Source organism: Scyliorhinus canicula, chromosome 3, assembly GCF_902713615.1.
Source record: "Scyliorhinus canicula chromosome 3, sScyCan1.1, whole genome shotgun sequence".
NCBI classification, from domain to species: Eukaryota; Metazoa; Chordata; class Chondrichthyes; order Carcharhiniformes; family Scyliorhinidae; genus Scyliorhinus; species Scyliorhinus canicula.
Window position 1 is genome coordinate 126,194,684 of NC_052148.1, and position 17,887 is coordinate 126,212,570.

Genomic DNA, 17,887 nt, shown 5'->3' on the forward strand with positions numbered 1-17,887 from the left:
AGTACCCTCTCTACTAGTGGGTCTGCTTTGTGTGTCCGGACGTGCTTCCGGAGGAGAACCGGGCCCGGTGTCCTTAACCAAGATGGAGCGAAGCCCCCGTGGTAGTGCCCCTAGGGAAGACAAATAGTCGTTCGTGAGGAGTCTGGTTAGTGGCAGTGCACAGGAGGAACCTAATTGCATGGAGCGCGTCGGGGAGGACCTCCTGCCAGTGGGATGTCGGGAGATTCCTGGACCAGAGGGTTAGTAGGACAGTCTTCCAGACCGTCGCGTTCTCCCTCTCCACCTGCCCATTACCCCTGGGGTTATGGCTGGTAGTTCTGCTCGAGGCAATGCCCTTGTCAAGCAGGTACTGACGCAGCTCGTCGCTCATGAAGGACGAACCCCGATCTGGTTGACCATGTCTGCAATTCTGGGGAGGGGGTACGCATCGAGTTGCGTGAACCGGTTAATGGTTTGGCTATAATCAACCACCATCCGGAACTTTTCCGCGGTCTTGATGACCACCACCAGAGCTCTCCAGGGGCTGTTACTGGCCTCTATGATTCCCTCTCGTAGGAGCCACTGAACTTCGGCTCGGATGAATACTCTGTCCTGCAGGCTGTACCGCCTGCTGTGGGTGGCTACTGGTTTACAGTTAGCCGTTAGGTTAGCGAAGAGTGGATGGGGGTCGATTTTTAGAGTCGCTAAGCTGTATATAGTGAGAGGAGGAAGGGGTCCGCCGGAGCTGAGTGTGAGGCTCTTGAGGTTGCATTGAAAGTCGAGCCCGAGTAAGAGTGGGGCGCAGAGGTCGGGGAGTACGTACAGCTGGAAATTAGAGTAGCTGGCGCCCTGAGTCGTTAGAGTCGCAACGGTGCGCCCTTGTATTTGGACCGAGTGCGAGCCCAAGCGAGGGAGATAGTTTGCCGTGCAGGGAAGATAGGGAGCGAACAGCATCTTATCAGGTCAGGATGTACAAAGCTCTCAGTGCTCCCGGAGTCGAAGAGGCATGGTGTCTTCTATCCGTTGATTTGAACGGACATCATCGAGCTCCTGAGGTGCTTCGGACGCGACTGGTCCAAAGTGACTGCGTTGAGTTGCGGGTAGTCGGCGGCTCGATCAGCAGTGCTGGAGTGGTCCCGTGATGACTGTCCGCTGAGGTCGTAGTCGTCGAGGTGAACATCGGGCGATGGCCAAGATGGAGGCCCCCGTTGATCGCACATGGCGGGCGATGATGAAGATGGCATCCAAGATGGCCACCCCCGTGGATCGCACATGGCGGGCGGTGAGGAAGATGGCGACCAAGATGGCGGCCCCCATGACTCGCACATATCAGGTGGAGTCGGCAGACACGCTGCAATGTTGCGGGGCCTGCAGGCCTGCGAGTTGGGGGAGCGATTGTTCTGGACTGCGGGGGAGTTAGAGGGTTTTGATTTTGCCAGGCATACTTTGGCATAATGTCCTTTTCGACCGCAACAGCTGCAGGTCGCGTTGCGGGCCGGGCAGTGCTGCCGTGGGTGTTGGGGTTGGCCACAAAAATGGCACGCTGGCGCTCCATAGTGAGTGGGTGGCCGCGCGGCACAGGCCTGGGGCAGTCGCTGGTCGGGGGTCCACGATGGGGTCGCTTGGTCTGCGGGGAATGAGTTGAGACTTTGAAACGCTACCTCCATAGTGGTTTCTAGCGCTACCGTGTCCTCAAAGTTCTGGGCACCCTTTTTGAGTAGTCACTGGCGCACATAGTTAGACCTGACCCCTGCAACGTACACATCATGGACAGCGAGTTCCATATGCTGGGAGGCAGTTACAGCCTGAAAGTTGCAGTCCCGAGCAAGGGCTTTTAAGTTGTGCAGGAAGTCCTCTAGCGACTCTCCGGGGCACTGGCAGTGGATACCGAAATGACTCTGTGATGTAGACTATGACTCTGTGATGTAGACTATGACTCTGTGATGTAGACTATGATTCTATGACACTTACTTGAATAATCTCTAGTGGATACAAGCCCAACCTGTTCAATATTTCCTCAGAAGACAATCCACACATTCTTGATATTAGTCTAGTAAACCTCTGAACTGTTTCTAACGTATTTAGGGAATTACCTTAAATAAGGAGACTAATACTGTACACAATACTCCAATAACTTTAATGTCGATTGGATTGTCTCTAAAGTCTGGATAGAGCCTGGATTTTATTTGATTTAAATTACTGAGATTTGAGACTTTCTGAGCTCACTGTACTCCTTTGAAGCTTGTTGAACACAAAAAAAAAGCTGCAACAGGAAAGTAATTGGGCTGGATTTCCCATTTCTGAGACTAAGTGTTGACACTGGGGCAGGATTGATGGACTTTCACGACAGCCAAACTGCTGTCGTGCCTGGGCCGATTCCACTACATTTGAGGGACTAGCACCGATGCCACATGGAACACAATCGATTCCAATGAAAAAAGGTGCGGGATTTGCCGGGTCCATGATTGACACTCGGGAGGCTGATAAGCTGCAGCCGCAAATATACATTACACTCCCCACACATACATATCCCAACCAAAAAGATGGCATTGGTTGTGCTGGAGCACCCCCATACTGCTGATGGGACAGCTGGTGCCAGAGCACACCTAGGGGGTGGCCTGCGGGCATTTATTCGACCCATGGCCCTAAATTCACAGTGGGCAGTCAGCGGCATGCGGAGCTGCATGGCTGCCTTTCCAGCTGTGGCAATGGCGTTCTGTGAATGTCCAACCGACCCCAGACCCCACCTCCTGGCCACCCTCCGCTACTCTCCCTGGTTCTGGCAGAATCCCCTCCCCCCCAACCAGCAAAGCTACTTTCAACAAACTATGACGATGTTGGACACTTTCCGTACCCCCTCTCTCCCTCAGCAGCCACAAAGCACAAGTGAACCATGCCATCGGGAATTCGGCCCATCGGAAGCGGAGAATTGCAGAGGCCCCAGAGAATACCCGGTCAGGCCTGCAAATGATATAATGATATACAAACGGTGTATACTGTACTTGCGTTCCGGTGCACACTGATTCCGCTATCGAGGTGACGGCGAATTGCGATTTGGTGTCAAATACGTGTCCGCCGCAATTTTGGCGTCTGAACCTATTCTCCGCCCAATATCGTTTCCCGATCAGTCAGCTTAGGATCACACCCATTGGGCGCAATTCTCCGCACTCACGACGGTGCGGAGAATAGCAGGGTTCGTAAATTTTTACGGCCACGCTAGTCCGACGCCCTCCCGCTATTCTCCCCCCCCCCCACGCCCAACTCCCGATACGAATCGCTGCCGCCGTTTTTTTACGGCGAGCAGCGATTCTCAGCTGGCCGATGGGCCGAGTTCCAAGCCCTTTACGGCCGTTTTTACGAATGGCAAACACACCTGGTCTGGCCGTTCGTAAAAACGGCCGTAAAGTCCCGATCTTGCCAACCATGGCCATGGGCCCACGATCGGTGGGCACCGATCGCAGGCAGCGGGTCCGATTCCCGTGTACTCTTTGTCCTTCCGCCGCCCCGCTGTATCACTTCGCGGGGCCGCTGAGGGGCATCCCGGCCCGCGCATGCGCGGGTTTCGCGCAAATGCGTGATGACGTCATCCGCGCATGCGCGGGTTGGAGTCTTCCAATCCGCGCATGCGCGGCTGACGTCATGTGACGCGTCAGCCGGCGCAAACTCTGGCAAGCGGGCTTAACGAAATTCGTTAAGCCCGCGATGCCGGAGTTCACGGCCGCGGCATACTAGCCCCGACCGGGGACCAGAATCGGTTCCCAGTCGGGGAGGGGGAGGCTGGCGTCAAACCCGCCCGGATTTGACGCCAGCCTTACGATTTCTCCCTGTCTGGGAGAATCGCGCCCATTATTTTTGTGTGCACTACACACACAAACAGACATAGGAACACACACTTAAACAGGCACACACACAGACAGACAGACAGGTATTGAATTTCACTTTTGAATAACTGATTGAGGGAGCATGCTCATGGCCTTTCATTCGACCAGCAATAAGATCAAAATAGAGGCTTCAGATAAATCAAACCCAATGGGCATACCAATGTGTTTTGCCAAACTTCTACAAATGCACTAGCTCAAAGGCTACTTAGTTGCAGGCAGTAAGGTACATTCAAGAGTACACTCCAACCAGTTCTATTCTGCAATGGTAATGGGAGTCCAATGTTAGTCACAGGTTCCTGATTTGCATGTTGAAAGCCTGAAGAGTGGGCACTTCAGTTTCCCAGTGGTAGGTTCTATGGCAGTGGGAGGTTTATTGGAACTTATTGGGAAGCAAGTCAATTTTGAATCCATTATCTTTGCAATTTCAGCAAGTTAGAATCAATCACACACTCATTCGCACGTTAGTAGAGTCATATTATCTTTCTATCTGTGTTTTAGTGTGGAAGAGCTTATTCATCTGCCTGTGCTAGAATCCACCCAATTTATGTACCACTGATTTCAATAGAATAAAAATGTATTCGTTGTATGATGGATGGGTGTCTTTTTCCTCCAGGTCAAACGAACACACAGTTTACGTCACTCAAAAAGGACCAATATGATCCTTAATTGAATGAAGCTTTTGAAATTAAACCTTTAATCTTTCTTCAAATAATTTTCAAAAATGGATCCGAAATTCCTTCAAGATAAAGAGACAAATTCCGATTATGTAGTTGGCTGATCAGTACTTATGCATGCTGGGAAAGACTGATGATAACAATGATAATTAACCACTCATGGTTATTTCACTTTACTCAGATGGAACTCTGCTCCTTGAAGGCATATTCAGAAAAAGAAATTTCCAGAAAAATGACAAAGTGTCATTTATGGCGAGAAAATCGGAACGCTTCCAGCTGGCTTTGGTGGTGCGAACCAGACAGCAATTTTATAATATAATCTTTATTATTGTCATGGGTAGGCTTACATTAACACTGCAATGAAATTACTGTTAAAATCCCCTAGTCGCCACACTCGGCGATGCCTGTTCGGGTACACAGAGGGAGAATTCAGAATGGTCCAATTCACCAAAAAAGCACGTCTTTCAGTACTTGTGGGAGGAAGCTGGAACACCTGGAGGAAACCTACACAGGCGCAGGGAGAACGTGCAGAATCCGCACATACAGTGACCCAAGCGGGATTCGAACCTGGGACCCTGGCGCTGTGAAGCAACAGTGCTAACTACTGTGCTACTCTTAGAAGAATTACTTTTTTCCCACGTAAACAACAGCGCGCCTGAGGCGCAAAGTGTCTGATTTGCCTGTCCCAGAGGTCATCTGAGTATTTCAATGAAGGGGGCGGTGCATTTAAATGTCTCCACAACATTTGCTATTATTCTGCCAGAAGCCCGACAAAGACGAGAGGTGAGCAAAGCAGAAAAAAGATGAATGACCTACTCCAATCAGCTAAGGTGTTCTCCCTGTCTCCTCTCTGCACTCCATTCTTCTGCAACCACGTTCCCCCACCCTGGAATTTCACCCCAATCCCACACACCGCCACCCCGCAGGGCACCAGCATCTATCTCCTCACCAGCATCCTCAAACCCCTCAGCACTCATCATAATCCAGCCCTGCTTAGGCATAGTGCCCACACATGCCTGGTGCCATCAACCTCTGACCTGCCAGGCGTCCAGCTCTCATTATTTATGTTCCTGCAGGAAAAACCCGCCCACAACTGCGGCAAGTGAAAAAAAAACGGTGGTGAGATGACCGAGTCGAGGATCCTGACTCCATACAATGAGGGAGCCATGGAGCTTGCAGTGGTGGGAGCTGGAGTGGGCCTGTGCCGAGAGCGAGGTGGGCTTGCGTGGGAAAAGTGAGAAGCCACTACACCTTTATTCAGGTAACCAGTCTCAAGTGAATTCTTTGTAGTCCAAGCCCTTGACCAGGCTTGCACTAAAACCATGTCCCTTGTCTTGCAGGAACATCACCTGAAAAACCTGGTCCGTGTACCAGCAGTGTCTCACCACCCGTCTTCAACACCACCTTGGAGGAGGACATGAATGAAGCATCACAGCTATCATGTGAACCATCCACCATCACAGAGACATACGCCTCAGTAAACAAAACTAGCAGCAGGTTTCTGGGTCACTATCTGGTGTGAATCACACAGCTTCTGATGAACATCAGGTGGAGGCAGGAACATCCCAGGGATTGGACAGTTGGAGATCTTCTGGATCCCAGGACTCAGCTGTGCCCCAGCCAGGTGCCGAGCCTTTGAACACGTTCATCCCTCTGCTGCTGGAGGCGCAAAGGCAGAGCCGCAAATTTCAGGAGGGGTTTTTACCAACACTCCTGCGAATGCAAGGCTGAATGGATGAGTCCCAAAGTCTTCTGTCACAGGAGATGTTTTTGGCAATGTGTGTCACCCAGGCTAATTCTACATCGGTGGTACCCGCAGTGGGAAATCTGGGGCAGGAGGTCAGATCTGTGCAGGAGAACTCCGAAGCGTGGCGCAGTTCCTGACCCCATGTCTCAGGGGTTCAACTGCATGGTTCAGACAATGACGGGCCTCCAGGACTGGCTGCATCAGATGACGTTGAGGTTTTAGGTGCTCACTCCAGCTGCCCCTCCATCCCGTGGAGTAACTAAGGGGCCCACGGAGGGAGGGGGATTCATTGGAGCACATCTGGGGGCCTTCCACCCCGAAGAACCTGGGAGTGACCAGGCAATCTGAATGAATCCCCCTTCCTGAGACTGTTTAGGTGCAGTGAGCAGAACAAGATGACATAATAATGCAATACCTGTGCCACGCAAATGTAGACCGGGGCCCGCCAGGTCCTCCCCCCCCCCCCCCCCCCCCCCCCCCCCGCAAGAGGACCCCTACCAACCTACCAATGGCATCTCTGGCAACAGGGCATGGAAGGCAGCAGACCGCCTCCACCTCTGATGTGCATCCTAGGGACACACCCAGACATAATGGAAGGGTTCGCAAGTGTTGGAAATTGTTGGGGCACAGCTTGGCATGGGTGATGTTAGGCACAGGTAGTTGTGGTAATTAGCACTTGTAATGTCTTTACATGTTCCTGAGTTAAATGTTATTGTTAGCACCTCACGTTATTTACTCCTCCCAGCGTCATGGCGCTTATCCCCATCGAGACACAGTTCTTACTGGGCCTCCTTGCCCGCAAAAATGTTCGGCCCTCAGTGAAAATGATTGATTCGCAATTATAGGTCTCAGGTATGATTTATTGAACTCTAGACCCTTGCCTCTATTCCTTCTCTCGAACAAAGGGACAATTGAATGTAGGGCAGAACCTTTTTCAGACATGAGCCGGGGAGTCAGCGTGCTGGCAGCAGGCTGACAGGAGTCAGACATAATCAGTAGCTGAGGAGTATCACAGACCATTCCTCACTGCGAGTCATCATCACCCTCCTGCATTGACTGGGTATCAGGCATTCAAGGACTCCCCAGCCCCATCACCCTGAAGATTCAGATCTCTCCAACATTCATCCTCTGGGCACAGAGGGGTTACGACATCCTGGGAGGTGGGAGGGGGGGGGGGGGGCATGAAGTTAAAAACTCACCACTATTCTTAGAATTCCCCCTATACCAAAAAGGGCCGGCATTCTAAATGGTGAACAGGGATTCTCACTCCCTGACTCCTGTGCAGGCTTAGGTGGGTGCTATTCAGGTGAAACTACGTTTTTAAGTTATCCCCCGGTATAACCCATACCTTCACAGAATTTTACCTACTTATCACTTAGTAGCATCGATATCCTGGGTCCTGCATTGCTAAGTAAGTAAAGTAGGCTTTGTAATAACCACTGTTTCAGGTTAAAACTTTTAAGTTATTTTATTATTATATTTTTTCTTTTAAAAGATGCAATCACTGTCTTTACAGAAAAGTAAAAAGATCTTGCTTCCGGATTCTCCTGGTTGGTTAAAGAGATATTCAGGTCCACCTTGACAATCACTTTTCTTTAACTTTTGGTCTTCCTCAGATGTATTTGCTGTTCTGCTCGGTTGCTATGCTCTATCTTTCCCATGTACCGAGCTGTGAGAGCTGGCTCTCTCTCTTATTTAGTTTTTGGTCTTTCTCAGTTGTATTAGCTGTTTTAGCTCGGCTGCTTTGCTCTGTCCCTTTCCCATGACCGAGCTATGAGAGCTGACTCTGAGCTTGTCTGCTTGCTTCTCTTGTTTCTTCTCTGCTTCTCTGCCTACCGCCCCCTTTCTCAGGGCTTATATATCTTTCTAACAGTTATTAAGTTTTTATGACTTTATTGTAAAGTAACGTTTATTTCACTTGGATTGTAAAAGGTACCTTTAATCTGAATTTTTATAACACTACTAAGTATTCATTTTGAGGATGGCCTCAGCTCATAGATCTCTGATTACATTGTATCCTTTGTGATGTTCACAAATGCTTTGACTTTCACAGAGTGGTGTGACTTTTGATTCCTGTCATTTCTATAGTTTTATCATGATCAAATTGTGTCCCCAGCTCATAATTTTGACTTTAATTTGGGTCTAACATGTGTTCCCGTAGACACATTGTCTGCAGCTTTCTTTAATTTATCTGATGTCAGCAGAACTTCACATCTATACATTTGTCACCTAATCCAACTGAAAACCTCATCCATTCTTTTCCATCTGCTTACTTAACTTCAATGAAGGTTTTAGCTTTTACTAAAAATTCAATCGGTGGTGAGTTAAAAGACTTGCCTCACATTTAAACATTTGTCACATAATTCAGCTGAAAACCTTATCCATTCTTTTTCATCTGCAAAAGGTCTGGTGGGGCCCGTCTAACTTCAAACTTTTCTAACTTCAAAAGGAGGTGCGAAACATTGCTTTTAGTTGTATACTAAAATTCACTCAATTGTGACTTGAAAGACCTGCTTGTTTTGTTTGCTAAGCCTGTTTGACAAAGGCTATCTGCATTCCACAGCCATCTCCTGCAGCTACTGTTAACCCTTTGTGGGATTTCCCCCGACATTCTCTCATGTTTCTTAGATCAGGTATTGCCAGAATTCCATGTTACAAATGACATGTCTTTCCATATTTTCAATTACAGATAACATGCAGGTCCTATTCCATAAAACAGGAGCAATTGTCTTTAGGCATGCTGCCCAAGCGCACCATCCCCCGCTCGGCCTTTATCCTCGGTATCTTCAGCAGCCTCTTTCTTGCCCCCTTCCTGAATGTCCTCCTCATCCGAGCACATGTGCCGCTTCATGAGGTCTTCCTCATGAAGGTCACCGCCCCACTGTAGAGCAGGTTATGTAGGGCACAGAAGACCACCACGATGTGGGAGATCCTCTGAGGGCCATACTAGAGGGCCCCACCAGACCTGTGGAGGCAGCAGAAGCGCAGCTTCAGGAGGCCACTGCACTGCTCTATCACAAACCGCGGTCACTGTGAGCCTCGTTGTACTGGACCTCTGCTGCAGTCTATGGCCACCGCACTGGTATCAGCATCCAGGATCTCAGGGGATACCCCCTTGCCCCTACTAGCTATTCCTGCAGCCTGGGGTGACGGTTGAAAGTACCAGGGATCTGTGACTGCCCGAGAATGTAACTATCATGTACACTCCCTGGAAAATGCGCACACATGTGCATGAATAGCATGTGGTAGTCACACACCAGCTGAACATTGAGGGAGTGAAACCCATTCCTGTGGGTGACATTGGTGCAGTCGATCACCTCCTGCACCTGTGGCAGATCAGCTACATTGCCAGATACCGTACCCTCTCGTCCTGCTGTGCCTGGTCCAGATCAAAATAAATAAAGTCCAAATCCCTTGTATAGAGTGCACCCATGACCTCACAGATGCTCTTATGAGCGGATATCTGTGATATGCCTCACAGGTCACCCGTGAACCCTGGAATGGTCCTGTTGTGCAAAAATTGAGAGCTGCTGTAACCTTTATAACCTCAGGGAGTGGGTGTTCTCTGCTGCCATGTGGCGCTAAGTTGGCAAGGATGTGGCACGGATGCTGCACAGTCTCTTTGGTGAGGTGGAATCTTCTATGGTACATTTGGTCCAATAGCTCCCTGAAGGGCACTCGGGTCCTTTACATCCTCAGCCTCCTTCTGCGCATTCATGCCCCCTGGTAGGTGCAGTCATCAGCCCCTAAGCCTGCCCTGCGGCTACCTAGTCTCCTGCTGCTATGTCTTCCCGGGTGCCCCGTATATTGCTGCTGAAGTCTGTGCTCCTCCAGCATTGTAATAAGCAGAATAGCCAGGACCACTGACTCCATACTGATATTGCTTGGATACCTGCGAGAGATAGAGAGAAAGAGCCTTGGTCTCTCGTCATTTAGAGCAGTTTGTTGACAGCTTCTCAATGTTACCTTAAAGGTAAAATTGTGATGGTTCGAAGATGGACTAGACAGTGCCATGTTCTTTTCAAACCTTGAACTTTTGTACAATTTTAGGCTGGCAATCAGGAGTGGAAACTGTGGCCATTTTGCATACCTCCAACTGGCTGAGATTAACTAGTTCAGTGCAAACTGAAGTTTGAACCTTGGAAAGTCCTGTTCTGTAACCTTGAGACTCCTACTGGACAAATTTACACATAGTTTGCATATATTTACAATTTAGAGTAATTTCCCTTCTTCCCAGTATAATCAACCCTATTATGCAACTCAATTTCGATGACCTGGATGGGGATAATAGACATGCAAAATCAATATGAATAAATTGCTCTCAAATTTCCCTTTCCTATGGATAAACAAAGCTTTTCTGCTTAGTCCTTTGTTGCTATAGCCACCTGTGGATTGGAGTTCTACTTTGTGACGTACTGATGCAAACTAATGGTTCCTGGGTAAAATACATTTGTCGGGACAATGAGCTTTGCTTCAGGGTACAGGGCATCAAAATCAATATTCCCACAGCTGCTGGCCTTCAGTCTTTTAGTTTTGAAAATGAACTGAACAGATATTGGAACAGTTGGTTCTCTTGAGATTGTAGTTGGGAATCCAGATTCTAAAGTAATTAAATAGTTTTACCTGATGAGCGGCGGAAGAAAATTAAGCTTAGAGATATATTGTTGTTTGATTCACAAAATCAATTACACGCAATTATTTTTAGCGAGCAATGTGAATTTTTACTTTCTGCTATTGAAGGAATGTTCTTTTTCCCTCTCTTAAAGCACCCTGATTCAAACGGCAATTTGAGGAAGAGAATGAACTTCTTGGTGCAAACCGATATTCTTGGCAGTCAAAGAGATTACTTGCGGAATGATAGCAAGGGTGTGATACCAAGACCGTCCATAATTGGCCAGGTACCCCTCTCAACTATTGCGCCTCCTTCTTCTGTGCCAAGTCCTAGTAAATTTGGGCACACCCATGCATCCCCTACACTACCATTGATGAGAAGCACACCACCACCTCCTCCTTGCACTCCCACACTAACCTCATTGAGACCCACTCCGGTTCATCAGCAATGTGGAGCAGCACTCGAACAGAACCTGCCACCTTCCAGACTATTTGGACAAACCTCAAAGCATTCTTCACCCACCACTGTTGTGTCTGCCCCAGCCCTTCCTGCAGCTTCACCTGCAAATAGTGGGACTAGCAAAATTGACAAATATGCTCGCATACTTTTTCCGGTAACATTTGGAGCATTTAACATGGTCTACTGGGTAGTCTACCTCTCAAAAGATACCATGGAAAAAACAGCAGATGATTTGTAATTCTGCTGCCACAGAAAAGTTGTTTTATCCTTTAGAACAATTCATAATCCATGAAATAATGCAGGGGTTTCATTTAAGGTTTATTAATCTATTGTGTACAGAGAGCAGGATTCTCAGTGATGGCTGATTTCAATTGAACTGTACTCACATATAGAACTACCATAGCTTATTGCTGAGGATAAGTTTGTATTGCTGTTGTTATCCTCCTCCATGGCATAATAATTTGCCGAAGGTTCAAATAAAGAATTAGTGCAATATATGAAGGTGTTCAGCAATGACAAGAAAGGAGTGGCACAAAGAATAAACACCCCGATGAACATATTTATTTAAGAAAACAAAACAGAAATATGCTGCAGGTTCTTCATCGTCTGAAGGAGAAATGGTAAATTCAAGTTACCAGCAACAACCTTCTTCAGAACTGCGTTTCTGATTTCTGGTTTTATGTCTGGACTCAAGTGAAGTTAAAGAAACTTTTAATTCTGCGGCTTGAAGATCCATTCAACAAAATATTACATTTTCTGTGGCAGGTTAACATATTTTAAGGTGCGATGTCCTCTTTTTCAGGCTATCCACAATATAAAAAAGAAAAATAATTTATCTTTTGGTATTTTTATAGCAACTATTATTTTCAAATTATATTTTGTTTCAAGGTATGTTTGGAAACACTGACAAAATTTTAAAAAGTGAGTGTGTTTCTAATAGTTGGAAAAGTGCCTATGAAGCATCAATAGAAATTGCTAAAATAAGGTGAGGCTAGAACATCTTTGGTGAACCTGTGTTCACTCCCAGTGTCAGGGAGGGGACACAACCTTTGAGGACGTAAAAACTGACAAAAGCAGAACAGTTAAACCACAAGGAAAAGATAACATTTCCATGGTATTCACACTCAACGTCAATTCACGATGCTCCCACACTATGATGTTAGGCTGCACTAGGACGTGATCATGTGACTCTCATGTGTCCAGTGGCTTATTTCGTTGATTATATATTTCTGTACAGCCAATTCCACTTCTTTTTTTGAAACAAGAATGGTAATGGCCTGAGAAATGGACAGCATGATGATAGTATAAGGAGATGCTGCAGCCCAAAACAGGAAGCAACAAAGGTAGGAACCTTGTGCTCTCTCTAGTGACAAAGCTTGGAGACGGGTAGGGTATTTAATTAGGCGGATGGGGATGTACTGAAATCCTGCTGCCTTCTTGCCTCTGCCAGAATTAAATTCTGCCGGAGGCCCTTAAGTGACTAATTAATGACAACCTAGCTGCAGGTGGACCTGTTGCCATGTGATGCACACGACAGCTGAAACCATGTGACTAACCTGTCACCTTTTGGATATGGGGGGGGGGGGGGGGGAGGGTGTGGCTTTGCTAGATCAAAGACACTCAATGCTTGATCAAGAGACTGGGAACAGAATATGGGGGCCTGTTGAGTACCACACTGCTGTCCTTTCTTCTTCAGCCCTCTCAATATGATCCTCACCCATCAAAACGCATCATACCTCTCCACATTACTTACTTGTTGCCTGGGTTGCTCCGCCATCCTGGGACTCCTGTGCCTGTCCTTCCAGCAGCATCTACACCCATCACAGTGGCACTGTAGAGCACAAGAGCTGCTGGCCTCTATTTGGTTGGCAGCTCTCGGTAAGTAAGGTATCCTCACCGGGGTCTTAATTACAGAGGAAGGCCTACCGCTGGCCTTGTCACTGCCTGATTGGCGTGTAGCTTTGTGGGCCTTCTTGAAAAGGGGCAGTGTGGGTCCCTCGCTGACTCTCCAACCAGCAGGCGAGAGCACCAATTCCTAAAGAAGATTCTGCCCAAGGAAAGAGAGTTTTGCCCCTATGAAATCAAGACGGTTGTCTTACGCTCCCCTTTCTGCTCTGCCACCATTTTAACTTGGGCTTTCCACTATAGAGCTGGGTGCTCCAGAGTCAATGGGCGGGATTCTCCATCCCGCTGCACCCGTTTTCCCAGCAGCCAGCCAATGGGATTTCTCATTGTGGGCGCCCCCACACCGTCGGGAAATTCCGCGGGCGTGAGTGCACTGCCAGTGAAGCGGAGGATGCTGGCGATGGGAGAATCCAGCCCAATGTTTTTTTGCCCAACTCGGTGGACTGTGCAACATGGATGTTCCACTCACTAAAGGTTGGTTATGAAGCAGACGAGGTTTGAAAAATAATTCTAAAATTATTCAAATGAGAGTTCCCATATGAGTCATTAGTGGTGCCGTTCAGCATTTTAAGGAACTAGGCCATATTGTTCCTCAAGATGGCTTTCTCAATGAAAATTATTTCAATTTTATACACTTCACTTCTTAGGAATTATAATTGTTGCTCTTCTATTTAAATCATGATCAACTATTTGAATATAAGGGCCGGGATTCTCCAATAACGTGGCTATGTTCCCAATGTCTGCCAGAATACGGGCACGAATCACTCCTGACTTTTTTCTAAAAAGTCCGGAGTGATTCTCCAATTTTAAGGGGGCTTGCAGGGCCCCGGCGTGCACTGCACAGCTCCTGCTGCCGATACAGGGCCCTGAACTTCCGGCCGTGGGTCCACGCATGCGCGTGGCAGCCACCTGCGGTGCCAGCCCCGCGCGCCATGGCGGACCCACACAGCAGGCCAGCGCAGAGGAAGGTAGGCCCCCCCCAGATCACGCATGCCCGCCGGTCGGAGGCCCCCGATCGTGGGCCTGGCCGTCGTAGAGGCCCCCCCCTCCCCCGGAGACTGTTCCCCTCGTCCCCCACCAGGACGGCCACCGCAGCCACGACAGCGAGCTCCCGCCGGGTGGAACCATATGAGAACCACGCCGGCGGGAACGCAGCCGGTCGACTGCAGAGAATTGCCCCGGGGCCTCTTTCAAAGGCCCCTGACCAGCGCCGCGTCGATCGCGTGCATGCGGCTGGCGGCGATTCTCTGGTCACCGGAGAATCGCACAAAGGCGTCGCGGGTCCGACGTCCCATTCTCCGTCCCCGCGACGGGCGCAATTGCGGCACGGGGGGCTCGTAGAATCCCGGTCCAGATGTCAAAACTGCATTCAGTTCCAACCATGGTGTTACCAAAGATTTGCAAGATTAAGTAACTTGTTCTGACTTGCAACATTGGGATACCAGTTGATCACACCCAATTTCTATTACAATCTACATCAGGCGCACATTTCACAAAAATCGGCTTGAGATGGCCCACAGCACCAAGAGCTTGGAAGGCAGGCTGTGCTTAATTTTCCCATTTTCGTAATTTGAATGGGCTAGTTGCACAAAAAAGATGGCCCTCACGCACAGTCATTTTAATTTATATTTCATTTCACTGAAAGTGCAAAGAATTTTTGGAATAAGTGGAGCACATTGAACCAATTCAATGTAGAATTTGGAATACATTACACTCTTTATTTCGGCATAAAGACATGTAGGATGCTCAATTTTGGGGACCAGTGAACTGCAGCCCAAGGGCATCTGAAAAACGTTGCACCCACAATAAAGTTATCCGTCCCGTCAACCGAAAACTGGTGCTAGGCATGTTACACAGGTAAATTATGGACCTCATGCCTGTTTTAGGTCCCTCGATGAAATAAATCGCTGTCGAGTGGTGATATGCCTGCTACACTCAGGATTCTTCAGTTACTGCCAGTGCCTAAGTAGCATCTACCAACCTGGGCCGGGATTCTCCCCTACCCGGCGCGGCGGGGGGTCCCGGCGGGACGGAGTGGCGTGAACCACTCCAGCGTCGGGCCTACCCAAAGGTGCAGAATTCTCCGCACCTTTAGGGGCTAGGCCCGCACCGGAGTGGTTCCCACTCCACTGGCCGGCGCGAACGGCCTTTGGCACCCCGCCAGCAGGGGCCGAATGGCCTTCGCCGGCCGGTGGAAGTCCACGCATGCGCCAGAGCGACAGCGGCTGCTGACGTCATACCGGTGCATGCGAAGGGCAGGGGGGTCTCTTCCGCCCATGCAATGGTGAAGGCCATGGCGGGGGCGGAAGAAAAAGAGTGCCTCCATGGCACAGGCCCGCCCGCCGATCGGTGGGCCCCGATCACAGGCCAGGCCACCGTGGGGTCACCCCCCAGGGTCAGATTGCCCCGCACCCCACCCCCAGGACCCCGGAGCCCGCCCGCACCGCCAATCCCGCCGGTACCAGAGGTGGTTTAAACCACGCCGGTGGAAAAGGCTTGTCAGCGGCTGGACTTTGGCCCATCGCAGGCCGGAGAATCGCCGCAGGGGGCCCGCCGACTGGCGTGGCGCAATTCCCGCCCTCGGGGGGTGGAGCATTCGGGACACGGCGGGGGCGGGATTGACGCCAGCCCCGGGCGAGGGGGGTCGGAGAATTTCCCTCCCTGGTCCAACGTGGCCAGATCTTTAAAAATCCATTAAAAAAAAACTTAATTCAAGGGATTTTGTCATTTGCTGAAGAAAAGTCTAACTTTGAAGAAAAGTAATACGTACTAAAAAAGTTAACTCAGGGAGTGATTTAACCACTACATTGCGCTTGGCGCGGATCTGGACGCCCCGGTTAAATACTGAGAAAGGCGAAAATCGAGATTCGTGACAACTGTGCTGTCTGACTGGTCCGCTCCCAATGGGGAGTTCACGCCCAAATATGTTGTGTATATCATTGACCCCAATTAGCATCAATTTTAATCTCATTAGCGATATTGAAGTCGAATGTGATGGAATCCTGGGAAATAACCAGCTCCCCAGTGAGAAATCAACAAGCGTTCTTTGCTACTCTTTTTAGAAAGTTGAAGCTGGTGCACTGGCTGCTATGGGAATCTGAGGAGTTGAGTAGCCATTTTCATTTTCTGGCTTGCAGTCCAAGGGCACTGGAGCTGCTGCCGCAGCGCTTGGGGAGAGTGGGGAGTGGGAACCCCCCCCAGGGGGTTGGGCATGGTCGGAGGTCTGAAGTGTTCGAATTTGGGAGTCACTCCTGGGCCGAGGGTGGGGAAGGATTGAGGGGCTTTCCATCTGTGAGGCCTTCAAGTCATCTTTAAATATTGTGTATACCTATAACAAGGACAACTACAGCCACTGCCTGTCCTGCCAAACACTTCCAGGGCAGAGACCACTTCTTGGTTATATGCTGGTGGTCACTTTAACTGTCTTAGACCAGTGTTCTTCAAACTTGGGGGCGCGACTCGCGGGCGGGTGTCGGGAGGGTCGCGGAACCGTCCATCGTGGCGCTCCCGATCGCGCAAATCCCCGCGCAGAAGCCGGCTTTTAATAACGCCGACTGCAAGCGGCCTTTAGAATGGCCGCGAACATGTAAAAAAAATTCAGTCACATTGCGCATGCACCCACGATCATCAGCGCGTATGCGCAAAACTAAAGGCGACCAAAGTGCCCATGTTCCAATGTTCAATATTGCCTACCTAATTTCCATACATTTACATATAATTATCAAGCCTCTTTCCCGGTATCATTCCCTGTCCGGTTGATGAGGCATGAATTCAGACTGGGGTGAATTACCACTTGTCTCCCAACATGTGCACCTGGCGGGCAGACCTCCCAGAGGAGCACAAGCAAGTTCAGAGGGAAGAGGATCATGCCTGGGAACTAACTGGGCACTGCCCGTTGGCACTGCCCTGTGATACTTACCACTGGCACTGCCCAGGCAGTGCCATGGGGCAGTTCCTGGGCAATGGGTGGGGAGGTTGTGTGGGGGGTATTCCATATGTACTTTTGGGCACTTTGGTCGCCTTTAGAAATGGTGCCCCAAATCTTCAAAAAACTAAGTTGCTGCCTTCAGCGTGACCTCGCAGGTCCCACCTCACTAATTATTTTACACTATGTCCTGAATATTGGAGAAAGCCGCTGTTGATGCCGGTGGCTTCAATGCAACTTTTCCCACCTGCTATCGGTCTTTGCTAATATTTGGAAAAATTCCACACATGGGGCTGGATTCTCCGATTTTGCGGCTATGTCCAGAGGAAGCGTCTGGTCTTACAACAAAAATGATGCTGCCGCCCCCTCACCGATGCTCCGCTGGTGGGGAGCTCGCAGCCACGTCATGTAAAGCCCCCAGCCTGCCAGATAACTGCCCCGAAAACTGAGAAGATACACGACTGATGCCGTCAGGAAGTCGGCCCATCGGGGGGTGGAGCGTCAGGGAGGGCCGCAGGTGACATTCTGAGGCCGTCCCAATGGCGTGCAACCTACTCAGTGATTACACCATTTTTTATGGGGTGAAGCACTGAAAAACAACACTGCCCCCGATTTCGGTGTAAAACCGGATTCTCCGGCCAATCGGCGAACACGATTTCGCCGTCAGCAATCGGAGAATCCAGCTCACGGTGTTTTAGACCTGAA

General features: G+C 49.5%; 1 protein-coding gene across 6 annotated transcripts in view; it reads left to right on the forward strand.

The window, feature by feature from the left end:
- The window catches only part of LOC119962943 (gamma-aminobutyric acid receptor subunit alpha-6-like), a 114,912-nt gene extending 99,580 nt beyond the window's left edge, over nt 1-15,332 (forward strand). For 5 of the 6 annotated variants that reach the window (XM_038791276.1, XM_038791274.1, XM_038791275.1 and 2 more), the window contains exon 10: nt 11,048-15,332. In XM_038791276.1, the coding sequence (XP_038647204.1) occupies nt 11,048-11,590 (543 nt within the window). In that variant the 3' untranslated portion in view covers nt 11,591-15,332. Of the gene's footprint in view, nt 1-5,610; nt 6,000-11,047 lie in introns of those variants that run through there. The other variant, XM_038791277.1, reaches the window with a different exon arrangement.
- The last annotated feature ends 2,555 nt before the right edge of the window (nt 15,333-17,887 follow it).